This window comes from Aristolochia californica, unplaced genomic scaffold, assembly GCF_029961685.1.
Source record: "Aristolochia californica isolate CCGP_79_NKW_82.1479 unplaced genomic scaffold, dmAriCali1.0.hap1 SCAF_2, whole genome shotgun sequence".
NCBI lineage: Eukaryota > Viridiplantae > Streptophyta > Magnoliopsida > Piperales > Aristolochiaceae > Aristolochia > Aristolochia californica.
In genome coordinates this window covers 41,201,833-41,226,800 of record NW_027181881.1, presented here as the reverse complement: position 1 = coordinate 41,226,800, position 24,968 = coordinate 41,201,833, and the positions used below count along the sequence as shown (strand labels likewise).

At 36.9% G+C, this 24,968-nt stretch overlaps 3 protein-coding genes across 10 annotated transcripts; 1 reads left to right on the top strand and 2 right to left on the bottom strand.

Moving 5' to 3' along the window:
• The first annotated feature begins 586 nt into the window (after positions 1-586).
• Positions 587-8,195, top strand: LOC137957040 (glycine-rich RNA-binding protein 4, mitochondrial-like). The gene is made up of 4 exons (XM_068804741.1): positions 587-984; positions 1,067-1,135; positions 7,492-7,598; positions 7,672-8,195. Exons 1-4 carry the CDS (start codon positions 888-890, stop codon positions 7,777-7,779), a joined length of 381 nt encoding a protein of 126 aa, XP_068660842.1. The 5' UTR covers positions 587-887; the 3' UTR covers positions 7,780-8,195.
• Positions 8,196-10,781: 2,586 nt separating this feature from the next.
• Positions 10,782-15,838, bottom strand: LOC137956386 (uncharacterized protein At5g02240). 3 transcript variants are annotated; one of them, XM_068803867.1, is made up of 11 exons: positions 15,781-15,838; positions 15,115-15,599; positions 14,352-14,464; positions 14,197-14,250; positions 13,952-14,036; positions 13,597-13,702; positions 13,117-13,203; positions 12,626-12,723; positions 12,426-12,535; positions 12,006-12,071; positions 10,782-11,033 (listed from the first exon to the last, which is right to left on the bottom strand). In XM_068803867.1, the coding sequence occupies exons 2-10, from the start codon at positions 15,410-15,412 to the stop codon at positions 12,006-12,008; spliced, it is 1,017 nt and encodes a 338-aa protein (XP_068659968.1). In that variant the 5' UTR covers positions 15,413-15,599; positions 15,781-15,838; the 3' UTR covers positions 10,782-11,033. The 3 variants fall into 3 exon arrangements, with proteins under 3 accessions (XP_068659968.1, XP_068659971.1, XP_068659969.1); XM_068803870.1 differs by having other exon boundaries at positions 12,010-12,071; XM_068803868.1 differs by having other exon boundaries at positions 15,115-15,823.
• A 930-nt stretch (positions 15,839-16,768) lies between these two features.
• LOC137956385 (nucleotide pyrophosphatase/phosphodiesterase-like) lies at positions 16,769-22,688 on the bottom strand. Of its 6 annotated transcripts, none has more exons than XM_068803864.1 (16): positions 22,248-22,688; positions 21,951-22,038; positions 21,591-21,857; positions 21,397-21,505; positions 21,162-21,276; positions 20,616-20,748; positions 20,262-20,449; positions 19,967-20,153; positions 19,797-19,864; positions 19,614-19,710; positions 19,243-19,431; positions 18,991-19,071; positions 18,509-18,890; positions 18,245-18,314; positions 17,504-17,615; positions 16,769-17,043 (listed from the first exon to the last, which is right to left on the bottom strand). In XM_068803864.1, the coding sequence occupies exons 1-13, from the start codon at positions 22,559-22,561 to the stop codon at positions 18,837-18,839; spliced, it is 1,890 nt and encodes a 629-aa protein (XP_068659965.1). In that variant the 5' UTR covers positions 22,562-22,688; the 3' UTR covers positions 16,769-17,043; positions 17,504-17,615; positions 18,245-18,314; positions 18,509-18,836. The 6 variants fall into 6 exon arrangements, with proteins under 6 accessions (XP_068659965.1, XP_068659964.1, XP_068659966.1 ...); XM_068803863.1 differs by having other exon boundaries at positions 17,504-17,606; XM_068803865.1 differs by having other exon boundaries at positions 17,504-17,603.
• Positions 22,689-24,968: the final 2,280 nt, after the last annotated feature.

The following is a 24,968-nucleotide window of genomic DNA, read 5'->3' as shown; positions in this document are numbered from 1 at the left end:
AAGACTCATAGTGGTTTCTTGACACTGGTGCTACAACACATATAACAAACAATCCAGGTATGTTCTCAAACCTATCTCCTTATAAAAGATTAAAAAAAAAAAATACAAGTAGGAGATGGTAATGATCTCTCCATTGAAGGAAAAGGACAAGGACTTGTTCCGCTAGTATAATTCAGGAGGATAATATTATACTATATGATCTCACTAAACAAATTCTCACGATAGTAACACTTCATCCTTTAAATGACATTTCACTAAACAAGGTGAATAATTTTCTTATGCACTACAATATTTTAGACACACTCTTTATAATTTGGGAAAAAAAGAGTATTGACCTAATTCCATTTAAGGTTAAATGCACCCAATTTTTAATGTAACCATCCAATGATTTTAAAAATTAATCCATTCTACCTTACATTTATTTATTATCCCATGTATTTATATTTATTTATCTATTTTTATCAAATTTTAATAATAAAATAGAGATAATAATATTATTAAACATATAAAACATAGCCTACTTTCCCTAGGGTGGAAGTAAGAGGGATACACCTAGCTTTCAAAGTGACAAAGTGTAGTGTTGAAACTAAAATACTAGCGGTGTTAATCGACCCTATCAGGCATCGGTATAGGGCTAGAGTTAACCGGCGTGCCTGCTGCAATCCCTGATAGGAAGGGTGCACAATCGCTTATACCTGTCGGCCGTTTAGCCCTTTCCTTCGTTGGGGAGAAGTGGGACCAAAGCTCAGGCGAGAAGCCCGTCGGAAGTCGGCACTAGCTGCCTGAATTTCGATAATCGATATCGTCATTCCGACGGCGCGGTTCATCGATCTCTCCTCCTTATACCCTACCATTGTTTTCCGCAACCATCACGCTTCGGTGTGAGTATGTTCGGCCTACGGAGGCTCTCTTTTCCAGCTCTTCACTTGCGCTGCTACTGCGCGCCAACCTCTTCCCCTACCTCTTCCAAGCTCTTCGTTGGTGGTATCGTAAAGATTCCTGTTTTTTTGTCTTTCATATTGGTTCCACATAAAGGGTCGTCCGTTGATTTCGACATTTTCCTCAGGTCTTTCGTGGGGAGTGGATGAAAAATCCTTGAAGGATACTTTTTCATCTTTTGGGGAAGTGACTGAAGGTATTAACTGGAATTGACTATAGCTCTTTTTTATTTGCATTTTTTTTAGTTTTCTTATTTGTGTTTATTTGAGCTGGCCGATTCCTTACACAATTGCTGAATGGACATGATGTGGACTTTGACAAGGGTCTGTTCTCCTCGTTGCGTGAGTGGTTAATTACTTGGTCAGTTTTTTTGCTTATATATAAAAACTTTTAATACCGATATGAAATTAAAACATAGTTAAGGTTCCTTTCATCTGTAATAGCTTGAATCGCTGTTCTTGACATTGTTGTTATAACAGTAAAAGCCTACAACGAGATTAAAAAAAAAGGAAATGCAAACGCTTCTGCTCATCATTAGAAGTTTTTGTATTGGCTTTATCAGAAGGGTTATCCATTATTTAGCTTCTTCGATGGCCTCTGTTTTTTATATTTTTACAGTATTTATCTAGTGGGTATATGGATCTTTGCTGGACCTTGCCTGGGTTGAGTTGGGGGTGTTCAGCTGCTTCAATGACCACCTGCTCAGTTGTATCAATTGCTTTTAAATGTTGTATTCTGTGGTTTAGTTCTTTCAACTAAGTCACTCGTTTTTTTTTTTTTTTTTTTTCATTTGCCCCTGAATTTACCTCCTCTCTGGTTCTCTCTTGAAAGGAGTATGATATCATGAATGGAAGTCTCATTTTGGCAAAACGTGCTTGGCATTGAATCCACTGAATAGATTTATGGGCTAAGTTGGTGACAATGAAATCAGTCCATTTAAGTGTATGAATTTTGCTTCTGTGCCCTATGAGTTTACGTAACAGTCAGGCCTTTGATACTTGGGTAGCTGATATCAGGTTTGTTACCTGAAAGTCTATAAGACTAAGACCAAAGGTTAGAATTGCTAAATGTTGAATGAGTTGAATATCTTTGGATATCTCTTCCTTAAACCCACACGATTTTGCAAGTTAATTATTGGTGAGGTGGGCATAGGAGGTGATTTCAGGGTGCTCTGTGTATTTTACTCTTGCCTTGTTCTATTACTTGAAGTTTTTGTAGGTTTGAGATTGAGTTGTTGATAGTTTGTTTGTGGAATACCTTGGAGAATCATCCTAGTGGATGTAGCGATTTTAGAGTTAGTGGCCAATAATTTTGACATGAAAGAGGACTTATGTATGCCATATGTGCTTTGCTCCTGCCACATGCTCTACTACTTGAAGTTTCTTGGGTCATGCATGGCATATTTGATTATTTTGACACATGTTGTCAGCATTATTACACATCAACCCATTGGCAGTCCACACAGCTGAACTGCCTAATTTCAATTATTCTTTTCATGGCTCCTTGGCATGTATCCATTGGTTTTCTTAGCTCTTGAATGTATGCATATAGGTCTTTTTCCCTTTTTCTGAGTCGGTGCATTCTGCATTCTATGGATTTTTTTTTAAATGTCATTCTATGGAGTTCTTAATCACTAGCTTTATATTATCCTTTCATTGTCAAACAAGTTGGTGTTACAATGTCTTGCAATTGGCATAATTACTTTGTCTTATATGTTTTCAAAGATGTAAGGCAGCTAAAGGGAACACTTCTAAGGCAGTCTCCATTGCTCTGCCACTTGTAAGGGGAAACTTCAATACTTTTTGAGCTTGGGTTGGATTGGAGCTCCATGTGTAGAACATATATACAGGAAATCAGCTAGATTGAGGCAGTTAAAGGAGATTCAAGGGAAAAGAGATGAAATCTGAAGCTAAGAAAGAAAAATCTGAAAGTGGAAATTAGAGAAATAGAAGCACAATAAGAGAGACTCATCTTTTTGAATATAAGCCAAAAAATTGTAATTCTTGTAGAAACTAAGCTGCAACTTTTTGTCTATTCTATTACCCGAGAATTATGGTATGACTCGGAGCCTGCATGGGCTAATGTCGATGCGATTGGGCACTCTGGTGGCATCGTTGTCATCTGGGACCCAAAAGCAGTTGATGCTACTCTCTCTCAACCGGGCCAATACTCTATTGGCTTGCGTTTTCACGGTCACTCTCTTGGAACTTTCTGGGCGCTGGCTGGTATCTATGGTCCTACTCGGCAACACAACCGGGCTTCCTTTTGGGAGGAAGTTTTTCTACTCATTCAATTATGGGATCTGCCCTGGCTTTTGGCTGGAGATTTCAATGCCATTCTACTCTGTTCCGAAAAAAGCCCTCTTGCAATCAAAATTTCGTCCAACATGAGAACCTTCTCCAACTTCATTGGTAGTCTCGGCCTTTCCGAAATTTCCCTCTGGGAAAAAATTTTCTTGGACCAATGGTCAGTCATCCCCTGTCCTCTCAAAGTTGGACCATTTCTTTGCAAACAATGAATGGTGTCAACTCTTCCCTAATACTTGTGGCCAAGTCCTAAACAAAGTTGGATCTGATCACTGGCCTATACAATTCAACACTTGCCCACCTGCTTGGGGGAGATCCCCTTTCTGCTTCGAAAATGCCTGGATCTTTGTTGAGTCATTCACTTCATCCCTTCCTGGCTGGTGGCAAGAGCAGGAGAGTCATCCTAACCCAGGCTGGGCGCTTCCTCTCAAAATCAAAGCACTTAAAACGAAGATCCGTTTATGGGCCAGTAATCATCGTGCTGTTGCTGCTTCCCAGAAAGAATCGGTTCGTCACGGCATATCTGAGCTTGATCTACTCGAAGAACAAAGTTCTATTTCTCCTCCTGATTTACTTATTAGAAATTAATAAATTTGGAATATTTAAATCTGCTTCGTTTTGAATCTATTTACTGGAAACAACGTGCTAGATTCCGATGGATGGCTGAGGGAGATGGAAACACAAAGTTTTTCCATTCCATTGCCTCGGCCAGGAGGAGGACTAACCGTATCACTACTCTCTGTCATGGAGATCAAGTGATTATCGATGGTTCCTCTATTTCTAATATTTTGGTGAAGTTATTCTCAGACTTGTACACCGAGGTGTGCTACAATAGACCTAAACTGCCGCAGCTTGAATTCCTGCACATCTCTCCCACGAATGCATCAGATCTGGAAAAGCCGTTCACCACTGAAGAAATTGATTTGGCTGCCCTTGGCCTTCCGAAAGATAAAGTTCCTGGACCTGATGGTTTTAACGGTAAGTTCTACTGTTGTTTTTGGGATTCAATCAAAAGTGATGTGTATGTTTTTGTCCACAATTTCCACCAAGTCGGCATAACCCATAAGGCAGTTGGAGCATCTTTCATTACTCTTATCCCAAAAAAATCCAACACAACCCTCCCCAAGATTTTCATCCTATTAGCCTCACAACCAGTTATTATAAAATCATTGGACGTCTCCTTGAAAATCAGCTAAAAGCCCACCTTCTGAAAGTCATTTATCCCAGTCAAAGTGCTTTCATTCGAGATAGAAATATTTTGGACTCCTCTATGACTGCTCACGAGCTGTTAGACTCTTTCAAAAAATCTTCCCAACCAGATTCGTCCTGAAATTAGATTTTGAAAAAGCCTTTGACCGAGCAAATTGGAAACTTATCGATCACCTTTTTTATCGAATGGGTTTTGGGAATAGGTGGAAATTTTGGATGAGAAGTTGTATTTCCACCACATCATCTTCTGTCCTTGTTAATGGAAGGTTGTGCGGTTTCTTCAAATCTACAAGGGGAATAAGGCAAGGTGACCCTTTGTCTCCTTTTCTCTCTACTCTCATTGGGGAGCACTTTGCCTCTATTGTCCGATTTGCTAAATGCTCGGGTTGGCTTAGTCCTGTCTTTGAAGACCCGAACCAAGATATTCCAATCTTGCAGTACGCTGATGATACTATTCTTTTTGGAGAAGGTTCTATGAGGCAGATTTCCCACATGAAAGCCTTCCTCAACATTTTTGAACTGTCTTCTGGTCAAAAGGTAAGTTGGGCTAAATCTTCTATCACTGGCTTTAATATTGAGCCTTCTGTATTAAACTCAATGGCAAGCTATTTGGGGTATAAAGTTGCATCTCTCCCCGGCACATACTTGGGTCTTCCACTGACTCCCGTCCTACCTACAAAAAGCGCCTGACACCCTGTCATTGAGCGCCTCGAAGGCCGTCTTGCATCATGGAAAGGAAGATTCCTGTCCAAAGCTGGTAAGTTTGTACTCATAAAATCTTGTTTACATGGAATACCTTCTTATTTTCTTTCCTTGTATCGCTGTCCAGCCTCTATCCGGAATAGAATTGAACTCCTTAAAAGGAGATTTTTATGGGGTGGGCCAAATGGGGAAAGAAAATATTGCCTTGTAAAATGGGAGGATGTTTGTAAACCATTGTAATGGGTGGTCTCGGGATCCAGGATATTGCAACAACCAATTCTGCCTTACAGTTGAAGTGGATATGGAAATTTAATATGCAACCAACTCTGTTATGGCAGAAAATTGTTGAAGCCAAAGCAGGGAAAGTTTATGGTCAGTGGAATGATGGTGGAAGATATTATAAATTATCTCCTGTGTGGAAAAAATTGCCCAGCTGCTGCCTGCCTTTAAAAATGCTATCAAATGTTACATTGGTACAGGTAGCCAAACAAAATTCTAGACAAACAGGTGGGCTGGCCCAAGCGGTTTTAATGTTAGTCATGGATGTATTTGTCGCATGGCAAGATAACAAGATGAGATCGTTTTTGCGCAAAGGCTTACCTCTGGTGAGTGAAACTTAGATCTCCGCCGAGCTTTGTCTGACGCTGAAGCCCTTGACGGTGCAGATCTTGTCTCAAGTCTCTCAACGGTAAGAATAAAAAACTCTCCAGACACACTCATCTGGACCCCGTGTAGGCAAGGTACGTTCTCTACTACTTCTGCCTATCACTCCTTGATTTCTCTCCAATCAAATCAACCAATCCATCCAGCTGCTTTTGCGTGGTCCTTACCCATTCCACCTCGGGCGAAGTTTTTTATTTGGACTGTGTGCCAATTTTTTTTTTTAACCTCCAAACTCATTAATTTGACGTGGAAATACTGTTTCGGACCCCTTATGCCCTTTTTGTCATTCCTCTCCTGAAACCGTAGATCATATCCTTTTACATTGCGAGTATGCCCATTTGGTTTGGACCGAACTCATAGACAAAATTGGGTTGCAATACTACCCATCTCAATCATTACCTTCCACTATACTCACTGTTACTAGTGCTCGTCTTCCCAAACTTGGAAAATATTAATCTCTTGCTGTGTGGGTTACATTGTGTGGAGTCTATTTAAAGAGATAAACAACAGAAAATTTAATCGAAAATCTCTTCCCTGGAAAATTTTGTGCAATAGAATCATTGGGCAAGTATCCTCTTAGGTCTACATGCGGAAGGAATTTCAGAACTAAAAGGATCAAGTTTGCGTGGAAACTGGCGTCTCATTGCGGAAATGTCTTTTCCATCATGCCCTCCTATGAAAATGTGGTCTTCACCCCCCATTGGGACACTTCAAATTAAACTTTGACGGAAGTGCATATGGTTGCCCTGGGCCGGCTAGATTTGGTGGAGTCGTTTATGACGAGAAAGGAAATTTTCTTTTATCATACGCTGGACCGATTGGTATATCTGATTCTACCAATGCTGAGACATGGGCTGTACAATGGGCTAAAACTCTTCTAGCAAAAGATGGAGGGCCCTCTCTATGTTGAAGGCGATTCAAAAGTTGTTATCAATTGGTGTATGAATTCTTCAAAACCTCCTTGGAGGCATTGGGAATTATTCGAGGATATCTATACTTTAGTTACCCAAATGCATTGTAAATGGAATTATATTCCTAGATCTACTAATCATTTAGCAGATAATCAAGCTAAATAAGGCGTTTCCCTTTCCCTCCAATAGCTTGTTGTGGAGGAAGACCTTCTTAGCTAGGTATGTATACTTTCTTCATCTTGCAATATATATTCACACCTTATTTAAAAAAAAAATAAGAGAGACTCATCTTCTCGCAACTTGGTCAACTTGCGGATATCTGAAGGGGAAGTTGCTCTGTTACCATGTTAATTTCGAAGAAAGTAACATGTAGTAGAGGAGAAAGAATGAGAGAGGAGAGACAGACAACAAGAGATGATAGAAGAATTACATCAACGCGTATGGGAGAGATTTCAGGGTTACTTTGAACTAACACTCTCTCCCTCTTATGTGGCTATAAGTCAAAATAAATAAATAAGTACAATACTGCCTCTGCTTCTCATTACACTCAGGGAATACTAGAAAACTATGTAACCCAAATTACATCTTCTAACAATGTGGGAATACTGCTTTATGATGTTTATGTTTTAGTCACCTGCATGTACTTGGTCTTCTGGACATCTGATACTTTTAACTAAAAAATGAGGCGGTTTATATTTCTATCCTCAGTCAATGTCCATTATCGGTTGACTTCATTAATCATGTTTTCTCTCATCTTGCAGTAAGGATTATGTATGACAAAAACACAGGGCGATCAAGAGGGTTTGGGTTTGTGCATTTTTCAAATGATAACGATGCTAGGTCTGCTAAGGATGCGATAGATGGAAAAGTAAGATAACTTGTATTTGTATTATTGGGTTTGAGGTTTGTTTTTTTCTCAAATCAGTTGGTTTTGTTTGCAGGCATTGCTAGGTCGGCCTGTAAGGATAAGCTTTGCTATCGACAAAGTTCGTGGGGGCCCTGTAGTTGTTCCTCGTCTTTCCAATGGAGTAAATGAGGCAACAAATTGACAAGTACATACTCATCCATCGCAAAAATGTTAATTGGCATTTAATATCAAGGGGAATACCTGAATCCGGACACTCTTGAAGAGAAGCAAACGTTCTCCCATGGCTGGATTTGTGGATGTAAAAAATGTGCAATGGGAGCATCAGAAATGGATATCTGGATACAAGATCAAGAGACTGGAATCCAATTTGGCCAATAGTTGTCATCACATTTAGTCACGAATTGTCTTGAATGTCTTTCTTTGAAGTTCAGAGGCAACATTTGTGTGAATTACTTTACCTTTTGACCAAGCAGATCAGGCATCAGTAGCTCATTACTTGTTCTGAATTCCTATCTAGTTGATATCATTATATGAAAGAAAACAAAATTTTCAGAAGTTGAGAGATAATATTTTTGTATAATTGTTTATAGATTTAATGTCATGTGATCAGTATGCATTCACTATATTTTATGAAAAATGCATACATTAAGTTTTTGGTATATGGGTCACAATCAAATTGTAATTAAATGTGTTGGTGCAATTATCTTACCCCACAGGGATTTTTTATTTTCAATTTAAATTGAATGGAATGGTAAACCTTTTTCTTTCACTAAAACTAGCATAGCTAGCGAGAATGCATTACATGAACTTTGGGAATGATCTAATTGTCTTAGCATGATGCATTTTACCTAGTATACATGGTTCATTTCTGAATATAAGGATATCAAGGATTACATGAAGGCTATAAATGAACAATTTGAGTCTTCAAGTAAAGCCTTGGCCAGCATCTTAATGAATCAATTGTCCTCCATGTATGAGATTTACATCATGAAGATGAGAGATATAGCTGCTCGTCTCAAGTCTCTTGGGATAGAGATATCTTATTTGTTTTTGGTATTCTTCTTCCTCGTCAGTACGGTCCATTTAAAATCTCATATGACACACACAAAGAAAATGATCAATCAATGAACTTTTGACCATGTGTGTTCAAGAGGAAGAAAAATCATTATAAGAAATAGGTGAAAGTGCACATTTGACTACCTGAGGTACCCTTAAATAGGTGAAAGCGCACATCTCCATAAGGTTTTCAAGGAGGATTCCTGATGTTTCTTCTATAAAAAGAAGGGAAACATTAGAAACGAATGCCCTTGGCTCAAGAAGAAAAGTACTCTTTTATCTCTTGTGTGTTTTGAATCTAATATAATTATTGTTCTCTTGACACTAGGTGGATTTACTTTGGTTCTTCAATCCATGTTTCGACTACCATGTAGGGTTTCCTAAATCAGAGGCCGTAGGAAACTATCGGTTTGTTTTGAGCACTGGCTTCATCCTCAATTTGGATAAACCTTTTTATAGTCCTTGTTTGAGAAATTTGATTTCAATATGAAGACTTGAATCTTTTGGATTACTTTTTTTTTTTTTTTTTTCAAATTCATTTACTTTATTTAAATATTTTGGGGTCACCTAGGATAGATTCATATGAATCCCTTATAGTGATTGAAATGGACATATATTTCAAAACAAAAGTTTTGGATGTCCATGATGCCTAAACAAAAACTCAAAACCGATTTTGCGATTCACAAAAAAGAAAAAGGGCTCGAAGTTGCATTTCTCTCTTTCCCATCTTGTTCTTCTTCTCCCTCTCCCCTCTTTGATCCCCCTTTTTATTCTCTATTGGAAGATGTATTTTCTAGTACTAACATTTTTGCCATCTTTGATTTTCCATGGAGGGCACGGTCGTGGGAGGGTGGTGTATACCTTGACATGCATGGGTTATTGGTTTCCTCCTTAGACGTCTCCAAAATGTTGATTCCTATGAAATATTGATTGCCCTAGACCTATATGGAGTACCAATGCATGCTCTCTACCTCTTGGCTCAAATTAATAATATTGAATCATTGTAGCTCTTGAAACTTTGATATGATTCTCGAAGACTCTTTATTTTGAACCAAATTGTTTGTACATTGATTATTTTATTTTTAAGTCATTTTTATTTTATTTTTTATATCTCATTTTTGTTACTTGTTTTCCGACCCAAATATTATTCTACAAATCAATTTTGGAATTCCGACCTTCCGCTAGATTTTCATATATTTAGATTTTGGATATTGACAAATGGACTAACAATTTCCAAGAATTTGAATCAATCTACAACCCTAAAGCTCATCAGAACTCTGCCATCGATTCTTGTTTGGATGCCCATAGAAAATAACAGAGAAAACGATCATGTTTGGATGCACATAAAAAATGAAAAATAAAAAAAATAGTAACATTTTCAAAATCAATTAGTAAATTATATACAAGACTAAAATAGATAAATGTATTGAAATATATCAATATTAACAATAGAACTTTATTTATAAATTTATTATATATAGCATGCTTTATTCTTCAGATTTCTCTGAATTTGAAATTTGTTGAGACACTTTTGTCTTTTATATAGTATAAAAATCCAAAAATTTCTTAAGAAAATAATAATAATGATTTTAAGTATTTAAAAAAATATTATTCATTAATAATTTTTAGAGGCTTTAACGATAAAAATGTCTCAATCTAACCTAAACAAGTAATTAGTGAACATTGTGAAAAAATGTGGCAAGATCTAAACACATTATCCATTTCCATCCTTTTTTCTAAGAAAATAATTTGGTTTTAGAATTATATTTTTAGAGTGGAGATTTGGAAATAATTGACAACTTTATGTTGCCATAAATCTATTAAATACCAATGAATATTTTAAGTTATTTTAGATCAATTTGTTTAAAATATAAATTATTCTAATATAGGATATAACTATAATTAAAACAAAATTTAATAAAACATTACATGTTTAATCTCCTTATTATAGATAAGGCTTAGATCGACATCAAACACTACCTATTAAATATAATCTTGAAGGGTTTCCTTGCGCTCTTTCTTTCTTCATTTCAAAGTCAAGTCGATCAATACAATCATCTTGGTTTGAGATACCATCTCGATAGCTTTAGTGGATGCATAATTTATTTTTTCATCGTTTATCGTAAATCCTTTAGAATTTGTCATAGGTCTTTGGGAAGTTTAAACATAAGAATATCTTTGCGCGAAATAGTCCATTATGTATGTACCACAAAGACAATTGTCCTTCACTATCTACAAACTTTCACTAATGTTGAAATAGAAGTAATCTTCAAAAAATCATCATAAAAAATGAGCTACTCCACCTCCTTCCCCTTCTTCTTGCCACCCTTTTGTGAGACCATAGTGAATATTCGTCAATACAAGGGAGACAAACATCACCTGCAAGTCAGACTTGAAAATGTCAAAATCCCATTGGTAGTGATATATTAACAACAACTACCAACAATAACTATATAAAATTATAACTATACCATAAAATAAAATATTTATCTTACTAGAGGGTGTCATACAAAATATATTGGCCATGTACACATTTGATCTTAGGTTCACATATGTTTTTGTTAGTTGAAGAAAAATAACATATTCTTGTACCTGAAGGGAATTTCTAAGCAATATCTATAATTTTTAGAAATTTAATTATATTAACTTAATTATGTAGTGGATGTCAGGTTTATGTTGAGAGTCAAATATCTTGTATTGTATTGAGGCAAACAATATCACAAAAAGAGTATTTAGTTTGAGGAATTGAGAATTTTAAAGAGATGTTTAATCATAGACATGCATAGTTGTGGACTACATTGAAAGACATTTTGTATTAGCAACATGTGTTATTCACATCGATCTAGAACTAGAGCTTATTAAGTTTTTTTTATTGAAATCATAAAGAACAAGAGATTGATGAGGAAGTGTGTTACACTATAAACATGATTGAAAAGTGTCATCTAGCATAATGAGATTAAGGGAAAAAATGTCTAAAAAATTGACATAATGAGATGGGATGAAAAAACATTTGTTTGAATGTAATTGTATAAAGAAGAGACATCTTGAAAATAATTTTTTTACAACAGTTATGCATTAAGTTAGAATTGTAATTTCCATGTTTTCAAATTTTAATTGAATTGGTTTTAACTTTTGATTATGAATGATTTATGTAGAAATGTGATAGTAGTTTACACTCTGTGTTTTTTGTTAGTTAATCTTGATGGACTTTCAATTTTCACTTGAGTTGTATTATGAAGTGATGAAGATTTCAGAACTTGATAAACTTATGAAAATGAAGACATAACTTTCTTGTTGAGAGGTATTAAGTTATAGGAAAACGATTTCATGAAACAGGGGAATCGAGACAACCTACTGGATTTGTGCAGATCTGAAAAGCTCCTTCCATTTCTCAGGGTCACTTCCTGGTCCTTCCCCCTGCACAAGCAAACTTCAAATTCAGAAGACGATTTGAAAAACAAACAACAGACGTGGTTTAATCCCTAGAAAAATGTCATTGGAACACAACTGCTGTAAGAAACAAGGTCAGGAAGCAGATGAATTTAAATAGCATAACTAAAATTCCTCTGCTATTCGAGTGACCCTTCAAGAAATTCCAAAAAAAAACAAAGAAAAACCAGGGGTAGAAAGCATGTTATTTAATGATTAACCCAAGTAGATGCATCATTCGGTCGTCACATTTCCGACAAAAACTATTTTATTATTCATTCATGAGATCTGTGTGGAAGCAAATGCTTTAGATTGAGAGTAGAGTGTGGGATTGATAATTACCACAACAGAGTTGATTTCATATATTTGGCCCTCAGTAAAGTCAATATCAAGTGCCTGTATGCAAGCTTCAGCCACTACAAGCCTGCTCACTTCTCCAACTAGCTTATCCCCTGTGGAAACAATCGAAATTTCCAGTAGTAAATTCAGAGATATCAACAGTTATGATTAAACCATCTTTAAGAAGATAAGAAGAGACAAACCTTGACCCATAACAACTGCCCGACGTTCACCTGCAGTTGCTTTGAGCAGAGTGTTTAGGTCATATGATGTATAGGGCCCATCAGTCAGCCTTCCAGCCCTGGCACATGGGTGAATCCAGTCTACTTAGAAGTAGCTTAAGAAAATTCTGTTTTTAGTCTGGGTCGGCCACCTTATGAAAACTTTAATGTGTTCTTAGCCTAAATCAAGACCAGAAGAAAGGAAATAAAAGCAGTATGATTAAGTGACAACAGGTTATAAATGAGGTACAAACTCAACCTCCGTAAATCAACTATCAATTAGAATTGTTTGATTGTGTAAAAAATGATCAGATGGTCCCTGATATAGCCAAAAGCTAGTAATTCACCACTAAGCATCATTTCACTTTCCATATCTGATCCCTCCCTAGAATTTCTGTTCAAACTTTTGAATAGTTTTGCACTTTTTCTTCTAAAGTTATGAAGTTATGAAAGGATACAAAAACAGGAATTACCTAATTATGGTGAAGGGAAAACCAGATTTGCGTACGAAATCTTCCCCCATCTTCTTAAACTTGAGAACACCGAAGAGATTCATGATGCTGCATGGTAAGCAACATTACAACTGAGGGAACAATATTAACTTACCCTTCCCTTGCATATATTTTGGATAAATATCTAGACCAAAAAAAAGGTTAAGCAACATAGAGTTGTCGTAGCTTTCTAAAATTTTGAAAAGAAAATTTAAGCACTAGATTGCTATGCTTGGCTGTCTGCTTCTAAAATTTCAATAACCAAACAGAGCATGAAACAAGAGATTACATCCACAAACTCGGCACACAAGAATCATATTCAAAAAGATAGTAGCAGCTTTTAGAAATTAAATTTTCTCAGAGTCCTACTTCAGCAAGAGAACAAACAGGTGGAAATTCATAAAGAATATTACAATTTTCTAGAATTGCAGACTTTAACATTTCAACAATCGGTTTACCAACCTCCATGGCAACTCATTGTATTTGGTAACGCCAACAGAAGAAACAAGAACAAGTCGCTTCAGTGTTCGAGGCAGTGAGGAGACAATATTCCGAACGCCTTCCCAATCTTCCATCACATGCAAATAATTTTTAAATATCTCACTAACAGAAAGATCCAGCTTAGCTAAGAAAGGATGAAAATAGAGAAGCACTTAATGGCTAGGAAAGAAAAAAGGGTTCGCCACTTATTATCACAGCTCTTTTCCCTTACCTTGTTTGGAAACCTTATCATTTTATGACAGCAGAACAATTATATAGGAGGAGACATTTTGTACAATCTAATACAGAGAATGATCAGAAAGCATTAACCCCTTACCAACCCTTTCTGGTGTGTTATCTCCATCCCAGCGCCTTGAAGGAAATGCCGTAGTTCCAGTGCAGCAAATTACATGTGTAACGCCCTATGAAACAAGATTCCTATATTTTGATTTAATAAAAGGAAGAATGAATAACAAGAAGTTTTGGCCAGTGAAAAATGTAAGTCATATTCTAGGCACCTAGAATGAAGTTGGCATTGCAAGAGGAAAGTGAAAGCATAAGAAAGTAAAGACATGATCAGACCTCAAATATCGCTGGATTGATATTGTTAGGATTCCGTGTGTCACCTTTCCAAACCTAATAAAATAGAAGATTATGGATAAAAAAACTCATGAATGAGAAAAAAAAGAAAAGAAAAATTAAGGATATATCATGCTGAATATACACATGACCTACACCTGCAGAATGCTCTCATTTTGGTTGCCAAACAGAGTTGTTGCTTTTTGAGGGTCTCTTAGTAATAATCGCAGTTTGACATTTCTGTTGAGTAAGGATGCAACGACTAGCTGCCCTGAAAAGGAAATAGACATGCAAATGTACCATGAGAAATATAGTCAGAATGACATAGCAGCAAGCAATTTTCACTTCCAACTTGAAGAAGCCTGCTTTTGACAGCCATGGTCACCAGCGCCCATAGGCCATGGCATGGCAACATGGACTGATTTTTAGGAGAAAGCGTTTCTACGAAATACATTAAATCTATATTCAGTTGGAGAGTTAGGTAAACAGATGATACAATAATTCATGGAATCGATGTTATTCATAACAAAATAAAATGGGCTATCCCACCATCAGCAACACCTTCCCAAAATAAAGAAGGCAAAATGGAAAACAGAAATTTCTGCAGTCCGGTTATACTCCAGGTAAGAGAAGCAATACTAACACACGACTTTCGAACGAGCTACCCACCCAGCAGTTTTTCCATTTATCGTGTAAAACTATTAACTAGTTTATTAAGTAGAAATCACTAACTCCAGGTAAGTGCATGAATTCTGTTGCCATTTAAGTAAGAGAGTTGCTTTAAAGCAAGTTACTGAAGGTCTTTCGAAAAGCTAAAAGATATGCATCAATTCTAAAAGAAAAGAAGAAACTTTAAAATTCAGGCAGAATATGAGCTACAAGTGGATGAGGAAGCATGATAAGAGCGTAAATAAGGCGTACCAACGCCACCCGTTCCCCCGATAACAAGAACAAGTTTGGAAGCCGGAGGACCAGTTTCCAAAACCTGGGTGTCTCCAGTTGAAGCTTGGAGCTCCTCCTCTTTAACTGCACGAAGGTGTTTCTCGCCATTAACAATACTTCGATTCTTCACCAGAATAGGGAATTTTGGACGGAAACAACGAGGAGACGGAGGAAGAATAAGAAGCTGTGTTTGACAACCATTGGGTCTGAGTTTTTGCCTTCCGCTGGTTAAGATGGAAATGTATGGAACCGAGTGGACGGCAAGCTCGGTAGCCATGAGAGGGAGGGCAACAGGCAGAAGGCAGAAGGCGTTGGAGAGAAGGGAGTAAACGATTGTCTGGTATGGAAAGACGGGTGCATTTGGATTTTAATATTTAGCCCATCAAATTCTGGTTGTGAACTGTGCTCAAATTCTGGTCGCCTTTTTCTCTATAGACGTCAGCAGTCGAACGCTTGGTGCTCATCTGCAGAGAATGGGGTGAGAACTGGGGAATCGGAATTAGAAGTTTCAGAAAATCACGTCGGGTAACTTTCGGATATGGTAGATGAGGCCTCCACAAAATGATAAGGGATCAGATGGCATGTCGATCGAAAAATAAAATAAAATAAAATAAAGAGGAAAACTAGAATGAGGGGTGATCCTACTTCATCGGCCCTGCCCGGAGATGGCAACGATCATGCATGGTTTAGATACTCTTCCAGGCTTCAAGCTACGGTAGAGAGATTTTTGAGACGGGGTTTCTTAGATATAGATTAGGTTGGATCACCTCATGATAATTTCCTTCCCCGGAGGTGGCAAATAAGGTAATTTAAAGGTCTTTCGTAAAGATGACACAAAAGTGTAATTATCTAAGAATATGAATTCTTTTCCTTTTCTTCTCGTGGATTTAGGATCCCGTGCCAAAATAAAAATTTGAAATGCTCAACTAGTCAAAATTCACTTAGAGTTCTTGTTGATGAAATTGTTTTCTCTTGAAGTTGTGCCAAGAAAAGTTTTTTTATAAGATTATTGCTGATAGTTCTTTATCTCTATAAGAGGATTTATGGATGACTTTCTCGTCTAACCTGAATGAGAAACCATTGATTATATTCTTAGCTTTGAAAGTGGTTGGCCCGTGGTGATTATGCTCAGTTTTTATCTCCCATGCAAGAGTGATTGTATTATTGCTCTCTTGCATATTATGCTGATATTTGTGACTGGAATTTTTGTATGACTCAAGGTTCACTATATCTTTTATTGACATCCAAGTTTATTATGAGTTAAACTTGTTGTTCTACCCTTTTTTAGTTATTATATCGGTTAGTTGCTGGTCTTTGCAACGATTTTTTGGTATTTCTTTGGATGCCTTATCCTCTTTAGAAATTTACCTAAAAGATTTGAGGGAAAAAAAGGGCCATGATTCTATCATCCAAAGCTAGCACCAAATTAGAGAAGGAAGGTTTTGAAGCCATCCAAAAATAGTTTGTTTTAAGATAAGAAAGTGTCATTATTTTGGTTGATTTAAAACTTTGTTTTTTTAAAAAGATTCAGTGGTATTTGTTTCCTAATCAGTTTGAAGGAGAGAAAGAAGAGATTGTGCTATTTTTCACTTGCTAGGTGGCACATTTGATAAAGAAGGCAAATTTTCCTCTTTGAAAGATTTGATTTGATCTGAAATAATGTCTCTCATTCCTATTTTCGTGCTTGTTTAAAATAAGATAGTAATTACCTATTCTCTCTCGGTTGAAGATCCTCTCCATTCCGATTTTGAGTTCATGTGTGATAAAATATGAGATCTATCTTCTATGAGACAGCACTTGGACTTCTCTTGGATAGCGGTCACGATATACTCAAACTTAGCAGTGAGTGATCATAGTGGTATCTTTTCAATCTGCTGGTCTTTAATCATCTCCCCTGTTGGTCTTTAACTGCAAAAGTTAAAATTGTTGGGTAAGATTTTGAAGACAAAGCTCTTGAACTCTTTCCGTGGCCTTGTAGAATATGATCTATCCTACACTTCTTTTATTGTTTGAGCAATGGTGATCTTTTAGAAAAAGTTCAAAAACTCTGGTGTTTACATGATACAATAGAGTGTTTAACTCTCCTTTTGTTTTTTTCTATTCTCCCACATAATCTTCTGCTCAACTACTTAGCTCTCTCACTGACTCCACCCAGGAGAATCATCAGTTTACTTATCTATTACACTTTTAACTATCAAGCTTTCCTTCTTTTTTATTTTTTATTTATAACTTCTGCGCTCTTGGTATATTTTACATGTAAGTAGAGTTAAATTTCAAAAATACTCACCCAGACATGAAGATTTAGATAATAAAAATAGTCGCCTGTAGAGAGGGTAAATTGGTTATTAGGTACTCAGATGGAGACAACCTTCACAATCTGCATTTAGGATCACGCTTTACAGTTGCAGCGTTTTTGCCATCCACAATTTCTGCCCACAGTATGCTCCTTGGTAGTACTGGTCACTCGTCTGCTGCTTTCACTAAGGAAATGTAAGTGAAATCGAACAGTGAAAGACAGAATATCTGACCCTCAAGGCAGTCCTCCTGGACTAAACTGGAACATAACTCCCTCCTTTTGAAATTAGTTTAACTTATATTAATGGTTTTTTATTACTATTTTTTAAAAATATGTATTAATAAAATTACTTGTTTTTGTATAGACAGTTATATTAAATAAAGCATTTTAATAAAATAATTTAATTTTATATTACATAAAATATAATATTATGTATTTATCTTATATTTTTTTATAAAATAAAATTTACATTTTTTATAGAATTAGTTTAATTAATTCTTTAAAAAATTATTATTTTTAGTTTGTAATTGATAAAAAGTATTACATTAATATTTAAATATTCCGTATTTTAAGTATTCCATGTTTTATATTTTTTATTAAATAAAATTTTAAAGTTAAATTTATATTTCCAAATTAAAAATTATTTGATAACTATGAATAACCAATAAATACATCAGTATCTTCTTGATTTTTTCATCCAAATTCATTTCATTAATGAATTCCTTAGGCATTTTCCATATGGTGACACTAATACAAAAAAGTGAATTCTCTAAGAAAAATAATCATTGTAGAAGATAAAATGATAAAATTTACCTTCCTTAACAATCTTCACGTCCAATTGTAGGAAATCCTTATCATTCTCCATTGTGTTAGGTAAAAGGTCCTGATTAGAACACTAATCACAAGCAAGAAAACAAAAGGAATTTGAAATAGAGATTGAATTTACCCCAACGGTACAGACACAAACCAAGAGTAGGAAAGATAAAAGAAATAAAAGTTGGTACAGATCATCAAGAAAAAACAGGAAGAAGATCAACAGAGAGTGATAAAGAGAGAGGAGAGTGAAAAGGAAGATACCTAATAAGAGCAGGAAAGCTGTGGTGATGGAAATGAGTTTTGTCACAAGAAGCGTAGGCAACAAGTCAGTAATAACGAAGGCAAAAGGAGGAGGCGAGGCAGAAGGTTGGGGACGGACAGGCGGGGGAGAGAGTTCTGTCTGCGTGCATTAGGATGCTCCTATCAGCATTGATTTTTAAATGTTAACTCGAAAACATGTTCCAGTTTTATTTAAAAGATATTATTTCATCAACGTGAAATCATGTTTGGCATTCTGATCTGAGTTATAATCAAAACATGACTTACACTGAATTTTTCAAAGAACAAAGAAGATAGAAGATGGAGCTACTTATCTGGTGATGCGGAAGCTGTCTCGAACTTTCTTCGTTTGTGCATTTACGAACTGGAGTAAGATTTGAAAAGAAAGTAAAGAAATGTTAGAGATATTTCCCTTCATATATGGACACTACATATTAAGTTTTTGGTTTATGCTTTTTACTGACCTCAACTTTAATCTCTTCTCTTGTCGCATGCACTCTTGTATATCCAAATTCAGCTAATTTGACTAGACTCCACTTCTCACCCTGCATCAATATTGTGTCAAACAGTAAAGATATCGTTTGATGAACAAAACTGTTGATAAACATGATTCACTTGTTGGTTATCGATAGGCAAATCACTTACAGGTTAGAACAGAAAATAGATCTCAAATAGATCACTTAAAAAAACCAAGAATGAAAAGACAATATACATACCAGTACATTGAAGGTGTCTAGAGTAAAACCTGCCATTCCTACTGTAACATGAACAGGGGCACTGTAGTTCCTACTATAGTAAGTGTCAATCCCATCTTCACCCTTTGTTGGTAATGATTTACACTCTTTACGATATACTGCACATGTTCTTTCATAGACATGGACATGCCCAAAGAGAACCAGATCCACCTGAACATCATCAATAAAAACTAGATTCTTTTAAACTATGAAAGACCCAAAAAATCCGTATGTTTATCTGAGTTTCAGTGTTGAAGACACTGTAATCTTATTATTGAGTTGGGAGCTTCATTGGGTGAGTTGACAGCTGAATCAGCAAGCGAAATTGGACATTTGGAGACATTAAACTGCACCTTGTAGTCCACTAGCAATGGCTCAATGGCAGTAACGAACTTTTCATCTACAGATTTCATCCACGTGGAGCTTGATGATGAGTACATCGGCCTATGCCTGTGAAGCTTTATAATTTAATGTGGAAGGAAGCTCATAGCAGAGAACAGAATTAACATGAAGAGCTTAGTTTCTTTCATTGTTACCCTGTAAAGACTATCCAAGGCGTTCTTGCTCGGTTCACGGATCCCAGATCCTTTTTAATCCATTCGTACTGTAATGGTAATAATTACAAAAAAGAAGAAAATGAGGTACTTGAGGCAATGAAATCAATCTGATTTTAAAGAAATACATTCCCTTCTAGATCAACTTTTACCTGCTCTGATCCTTCATTCCAGTCGTGCTCAGTAGAAATTACTGAGAAGTGAACACTTCCTTGCTCTATTGAGTACCATGGCTTATCCTTACCAAGAGTTGGCATAGGGAAATAAGTCTCATATGGAACTCCACATTCTCCGCCAGAGTCTGGAGAACCATACACTGATCCAGAGTTCAAGAAATCTCTGAACATTCAACCCTGAGGAATTCAGCATAATTCTTGCAGTAAAAAAAAATGGAAAGTTGCTTTGTTATTACTTTGAAGAAAGAAACTTTGCGAGGCCAGTGGCTACCTTTCGTGGTTTCCAATGGCTGTCATATATGGCACACCGGAAGCTATAGGTGTAATGAGATGAAGAAAGTAGTCCCATTCAACTAAGAAGCCTGTGGCATAGCTGATGTCCCCGATATGAAAAATGGAGTCCACTTTGCCCCTTGCGACTTCTTCTGTTATGGCTTCTGCAACTGATATAGAACCAGGCTACACCATTGGGAAAGTAAAGACTTAAGTTAGCCCTGACTTACAATTCCATGTTAATTTTTAGTTCGAGTTCCACAAACAAGCATATGAGAAGCACATATCGCCTCCTACAGGTGTCCAGTAATTCCATGGAGGAATGGTATAACAAATTGCAGTGATGAAGTACCTGGATAAAATGTTCAATGGAGAGGTCTCTTGGAGCCTTTCCCATATCACCATATGCAAGAAATTGTAGCTCATTAGAGCCTCCGGCTGGTGGAGTCTTAAAGTTGATCTGTTCACTCCAACCAACTGAGTCGCTGTACAGAAAGATCTCTTGGGTCATGTCTACTGCAATTAACTAGTATTCATGGCATAGACTGGGCAATTTGAGGAACTGAACTAGGACAAACCATTTTACATGACATAGACTGACAAGCCATTGAACTAGTTCATGGGTGGCCCCACAATAAGAAACACATATGAGCAACTGATTCTTGACCTCCAATTTCAATATTTTTAAGTAATGTGCATACTTCTACTGATTGTTCAGATGCTTAGACATGAGTTTACTTAACATATGATAAAGCCTAGAATCATTTCCTCAAATTTCAGGAGGCCAGATACCCTGAAACCAAAATGAAAGAGCTCCTCAGAAACTGTTTGCTTTCGTTCTTCTGGGGAGTGGAACCATTCATGTGGGATCTCATTCAAATATTATATAGCACTTTACCTTCCATATTTATAGGAGTAGGTGGCGGAGGGTTTAAGTCCTGTCATGACGGCAGAGTGAATGTAGCCTGGATCATGCCACCCGAAATCGTTTGCTGGGCTTTTCAATATAGCTCCTGACAGTTTTCCCACAAAGTGAACATCAATTATTGACAACAACAACATAAACTCCTTAAAGACGACAATCTTTTGAACATATTTTGCTAAGCTAGATGGTGTGGGAAAGAAACACTCACGGCACATATCATTTTGAGTGAATGTATTAACCTGGGATGTCGCTGACTTTCCATTAGCATATTGGACTAGCTGAGGACTTCCTCCTCCGCTAACCCAGGTTAATTTCATCTGCAGCGGGCCAAAAAACCGAGTTATAATCAAAAGGTCCCAGTAAACTAGCATTCCATAAAGAGATGGTGGCTGAACATAATACCGAAGTGCCAGTTGAATCCACGCTGGAGAGATGACCATAGAGGGGCTTATTGGCATTAGCAAAAGGTATGGCAGTGGAGCGTTTTAAGACGCAGGGCTCGTGGTATCCGGCTCCAAAAAGAACGAATTCAATGTCCGTTCTGATGTTAATGATATGAAACTTCAAGGAGCTACTGCAGGTAGTCACGGCACAAACACCTCCTGCATACTCCTTGCAATCCTTCTTCTTACAACCCAAATAATCCGGGTCCGCGCTCAGGTTCTGAGCCTGTAATATCCTTCTCTCGATTTAATTCACGTTTCGGGAAAAAAATGTGAGAAGAAATATATGAATTCCTTTATGAGAGAAAGAGAGCGCTACCTTGACGGGATAATGGCATAAAAAAGGTAAATTACTCAGGTCGCCGGTTTCCTGGTAAAGTATCTGACTCTGAGGACAACTCGAAACACTGTCACATGCGCAAAAAGACATACATTAGGTAGGAGTAAAAAAAATTGATCGCCATCTTCATAAGGAAGAGGAATGACACGCGATATTCTCAAACAGTGATCGCTGCTGATCCATGCTGAAGGAATAAGTGTCGCAGCCATGAGGCTTGGGATGATATGCCACCAAGGAAGGCAGAAGTGAATTAAGCAATTGTGATACTGTGCTTACTTTGAATGGGCAGAGGAGATCATCGCTATCCACTCTAACTCTGAAGGATGTTGAATGCCACTAGCTGTCACAGTCAAGTACTCTTCGTCTGCAAGAGCGGAGGAGGAGCTGATATTTAGTTCGAGATACGGACTCGAGTTCGGGCATGGTAACAAAGACCTCCTGTTCAAGATCCTGAAATCTGAAATTGCTGTAAAGTTATCGAATTGAGATCTGGAATTCAGAAAATCGTGGGAGGAACACCGAGAAAAGAAGAAGGCAGAAAGAAAGGAAAACAGCCATGAGAAACGAAACACCGGACATATCAACCACATAGTTGCCAGAATAACGGAGAGTCTGAGCTTTCGTTTTTCTTCTCTTTCCACCACGTACGGAGGAGTGAAAAGCAAGAATCATAAATGGTGAGAGCCGTGGAAGAGAATAGTGATCATCAAGCAGTTCGGTTATAGTTACTGAGAGGATTTTCAGCAGGAAATCTCTCCCGGACGATTTTGATTTTCAAAGCTGATGTATGATCAAGGCGGTCAAGTTGAGGTCAAGGTATTTTACTAACTCGCTCTTGCTATCAGAAGGTAGAGTCAACCTGCAGTTTCTGGATATAGTAAACGAGTGACGACTTGTGCAGTCTTCTCGGTCCGACACATAAATCTTTAGGGGTGCCCCTCCCTTGCTAGGCTAAAGGAAGGGTAGGAGCGCCCTCCCATGTATGTGTTTCTTCTTCATGTGCTATGGGTAGGTATTTAAATATTTATATTGATATCATTCTTAAATATTTAGAAATAAAGAGAAAAAAGTATTATTTAATTTATTTTTTTCCTTTTACTAAGCTCTAGTGATGATATTAACTCAATTATCCAATAGATTCAAATTAGAAGGGGTTAGGCTAGGGAAAATCAGTCATTGCCATCAGAATAAAATCGAAAAGTGAGGAGGAATAACTTTGGGGCTTTCGAGCACTTGACAGGTAATGTTAGTCTATTGATTTTTCTATCTCTTTGCCCTAAAAAAACGTTTGTGTCCATAGCAGATGGATTGCACACCAAAGTACATGGGATGGGATCTACTTGCACTACACCCACTCTTCACTTAAAATATGTTCTCTTTGTCCTTCAATTTTCGTTAAGTTTAATATCAGTCAGTCAATTACCCAAAAACTATCACTTTTTATTTAACTCATAGTACATTTCAGGATTTCTAGGCGAAATAGTTGATTGGTGGAGGCCATGATCTGATGGGCCTGTATGATTTGGACACACCAACAATTATCGCCATAGCAAACTCCAAAGAACAAACACTATAATGGCACAATCGATTGGGACATCCCTCACTCTCATCTATCCAGTCATTCTTTCCATTTTTTAAGTTTATTTTTTATTTACAATGTGAAATATGTCAATTGAGTAAACACCACAAGGGTGCCTATTCCCCTTGGTCTGAAATTAAGGGTGTTATTCCCTTGTCTTTAGTTTATATTGATACATGGGGACAATTAAAAGTTTCAAAAATTTCTCAGTCAAAATACTTTATTATTTATGTTGACGATTATTCTAGGGTGACATGTTATTCTTGATGAAAGATAGGTTTGAAGTTGTACCTATTTTTAAATCTTTTCATGTTATTATTTCTGCTCAATTTGGTTCTATGTTGAAAATTCTTTGGTTAGACAATGCCAAAGAAAATGTGTCTAGTGAGTTTCAATCTTTTTGTAGTGATCATGGCATTACTCATCGAACCTCATGTGTTTATACTCCTCAATAGAATAGGATGGATGAATGAAAAATAAAGCATTTTGTTGAAGTTGTCAAGTTCTATTACAGTGTATGAATGTACCTCATTTTTATTGGACACATGCGATTCTCGATGCAAGCTTTCTTATCAACCCATTGCCATCTTCAATTCTCCAAAAAAATCCTCCATACTTTGTTGTTTCCTCATAATAATGTTTTCTCCTTCCAACGAAGGTTTTTGGTTGTACTTGTTTTGTGTATGACACATCTCCCACGCAAATAAATTGCAAACTCAATCTATCAAATATTTTTTTTGGGACACTCTCGTACCCAAAAAGGGTATGTCCATTATCTTCTTCCTTCGAGAGGATATTTGTGTCTGTTGATGTGATTTTTTTTAGGGATAATCTTTTTACCCATTGGGTACTGCACCACCTGGTTTTTCATTGTTTACTAGCTTTCCCAAGCCTCTCGTGCCACTAGAGGGTCCACTTTGATCCAGCACTAACAATATTTGATAGACCATCCTCCTATGGAGTCCACAGACCGTCTTGAGGTAAGTTCTCCTCCTCCATCTCCCATTGTGTTTGGCCCCCTATATGACACTAGGCCTATTTCTACTAGAAATGAACATCAGTCTTGCACTCAATCGTCTACTTCTCACCCCATGTTTATCTTCTTATTGACTCTTTTGATGTCTTCTACTTTTTGCACATTTCTTTCATTTTTTTCTTCTACACTTCTTCCTAAGTCTTACCAAGAGGCCCTTCAGCATCTGGGATGGAGAACGGCCTTGGAGGAAGAAATGGCAGCTTCGTATGAGAATCAGATTTTGTAGTTGGTGCTTCTACCACCATAAAAGAAAATAATAAGGTGCAAATGGTTTTTCACAATTAAACGCAAATTGGATGGCTCAATGGCAAAGCTCAAAGCTACGCTTGTAGTTAAAGGATACACTCAATTCTATGACATTGATTATGAGGATACATTCTCC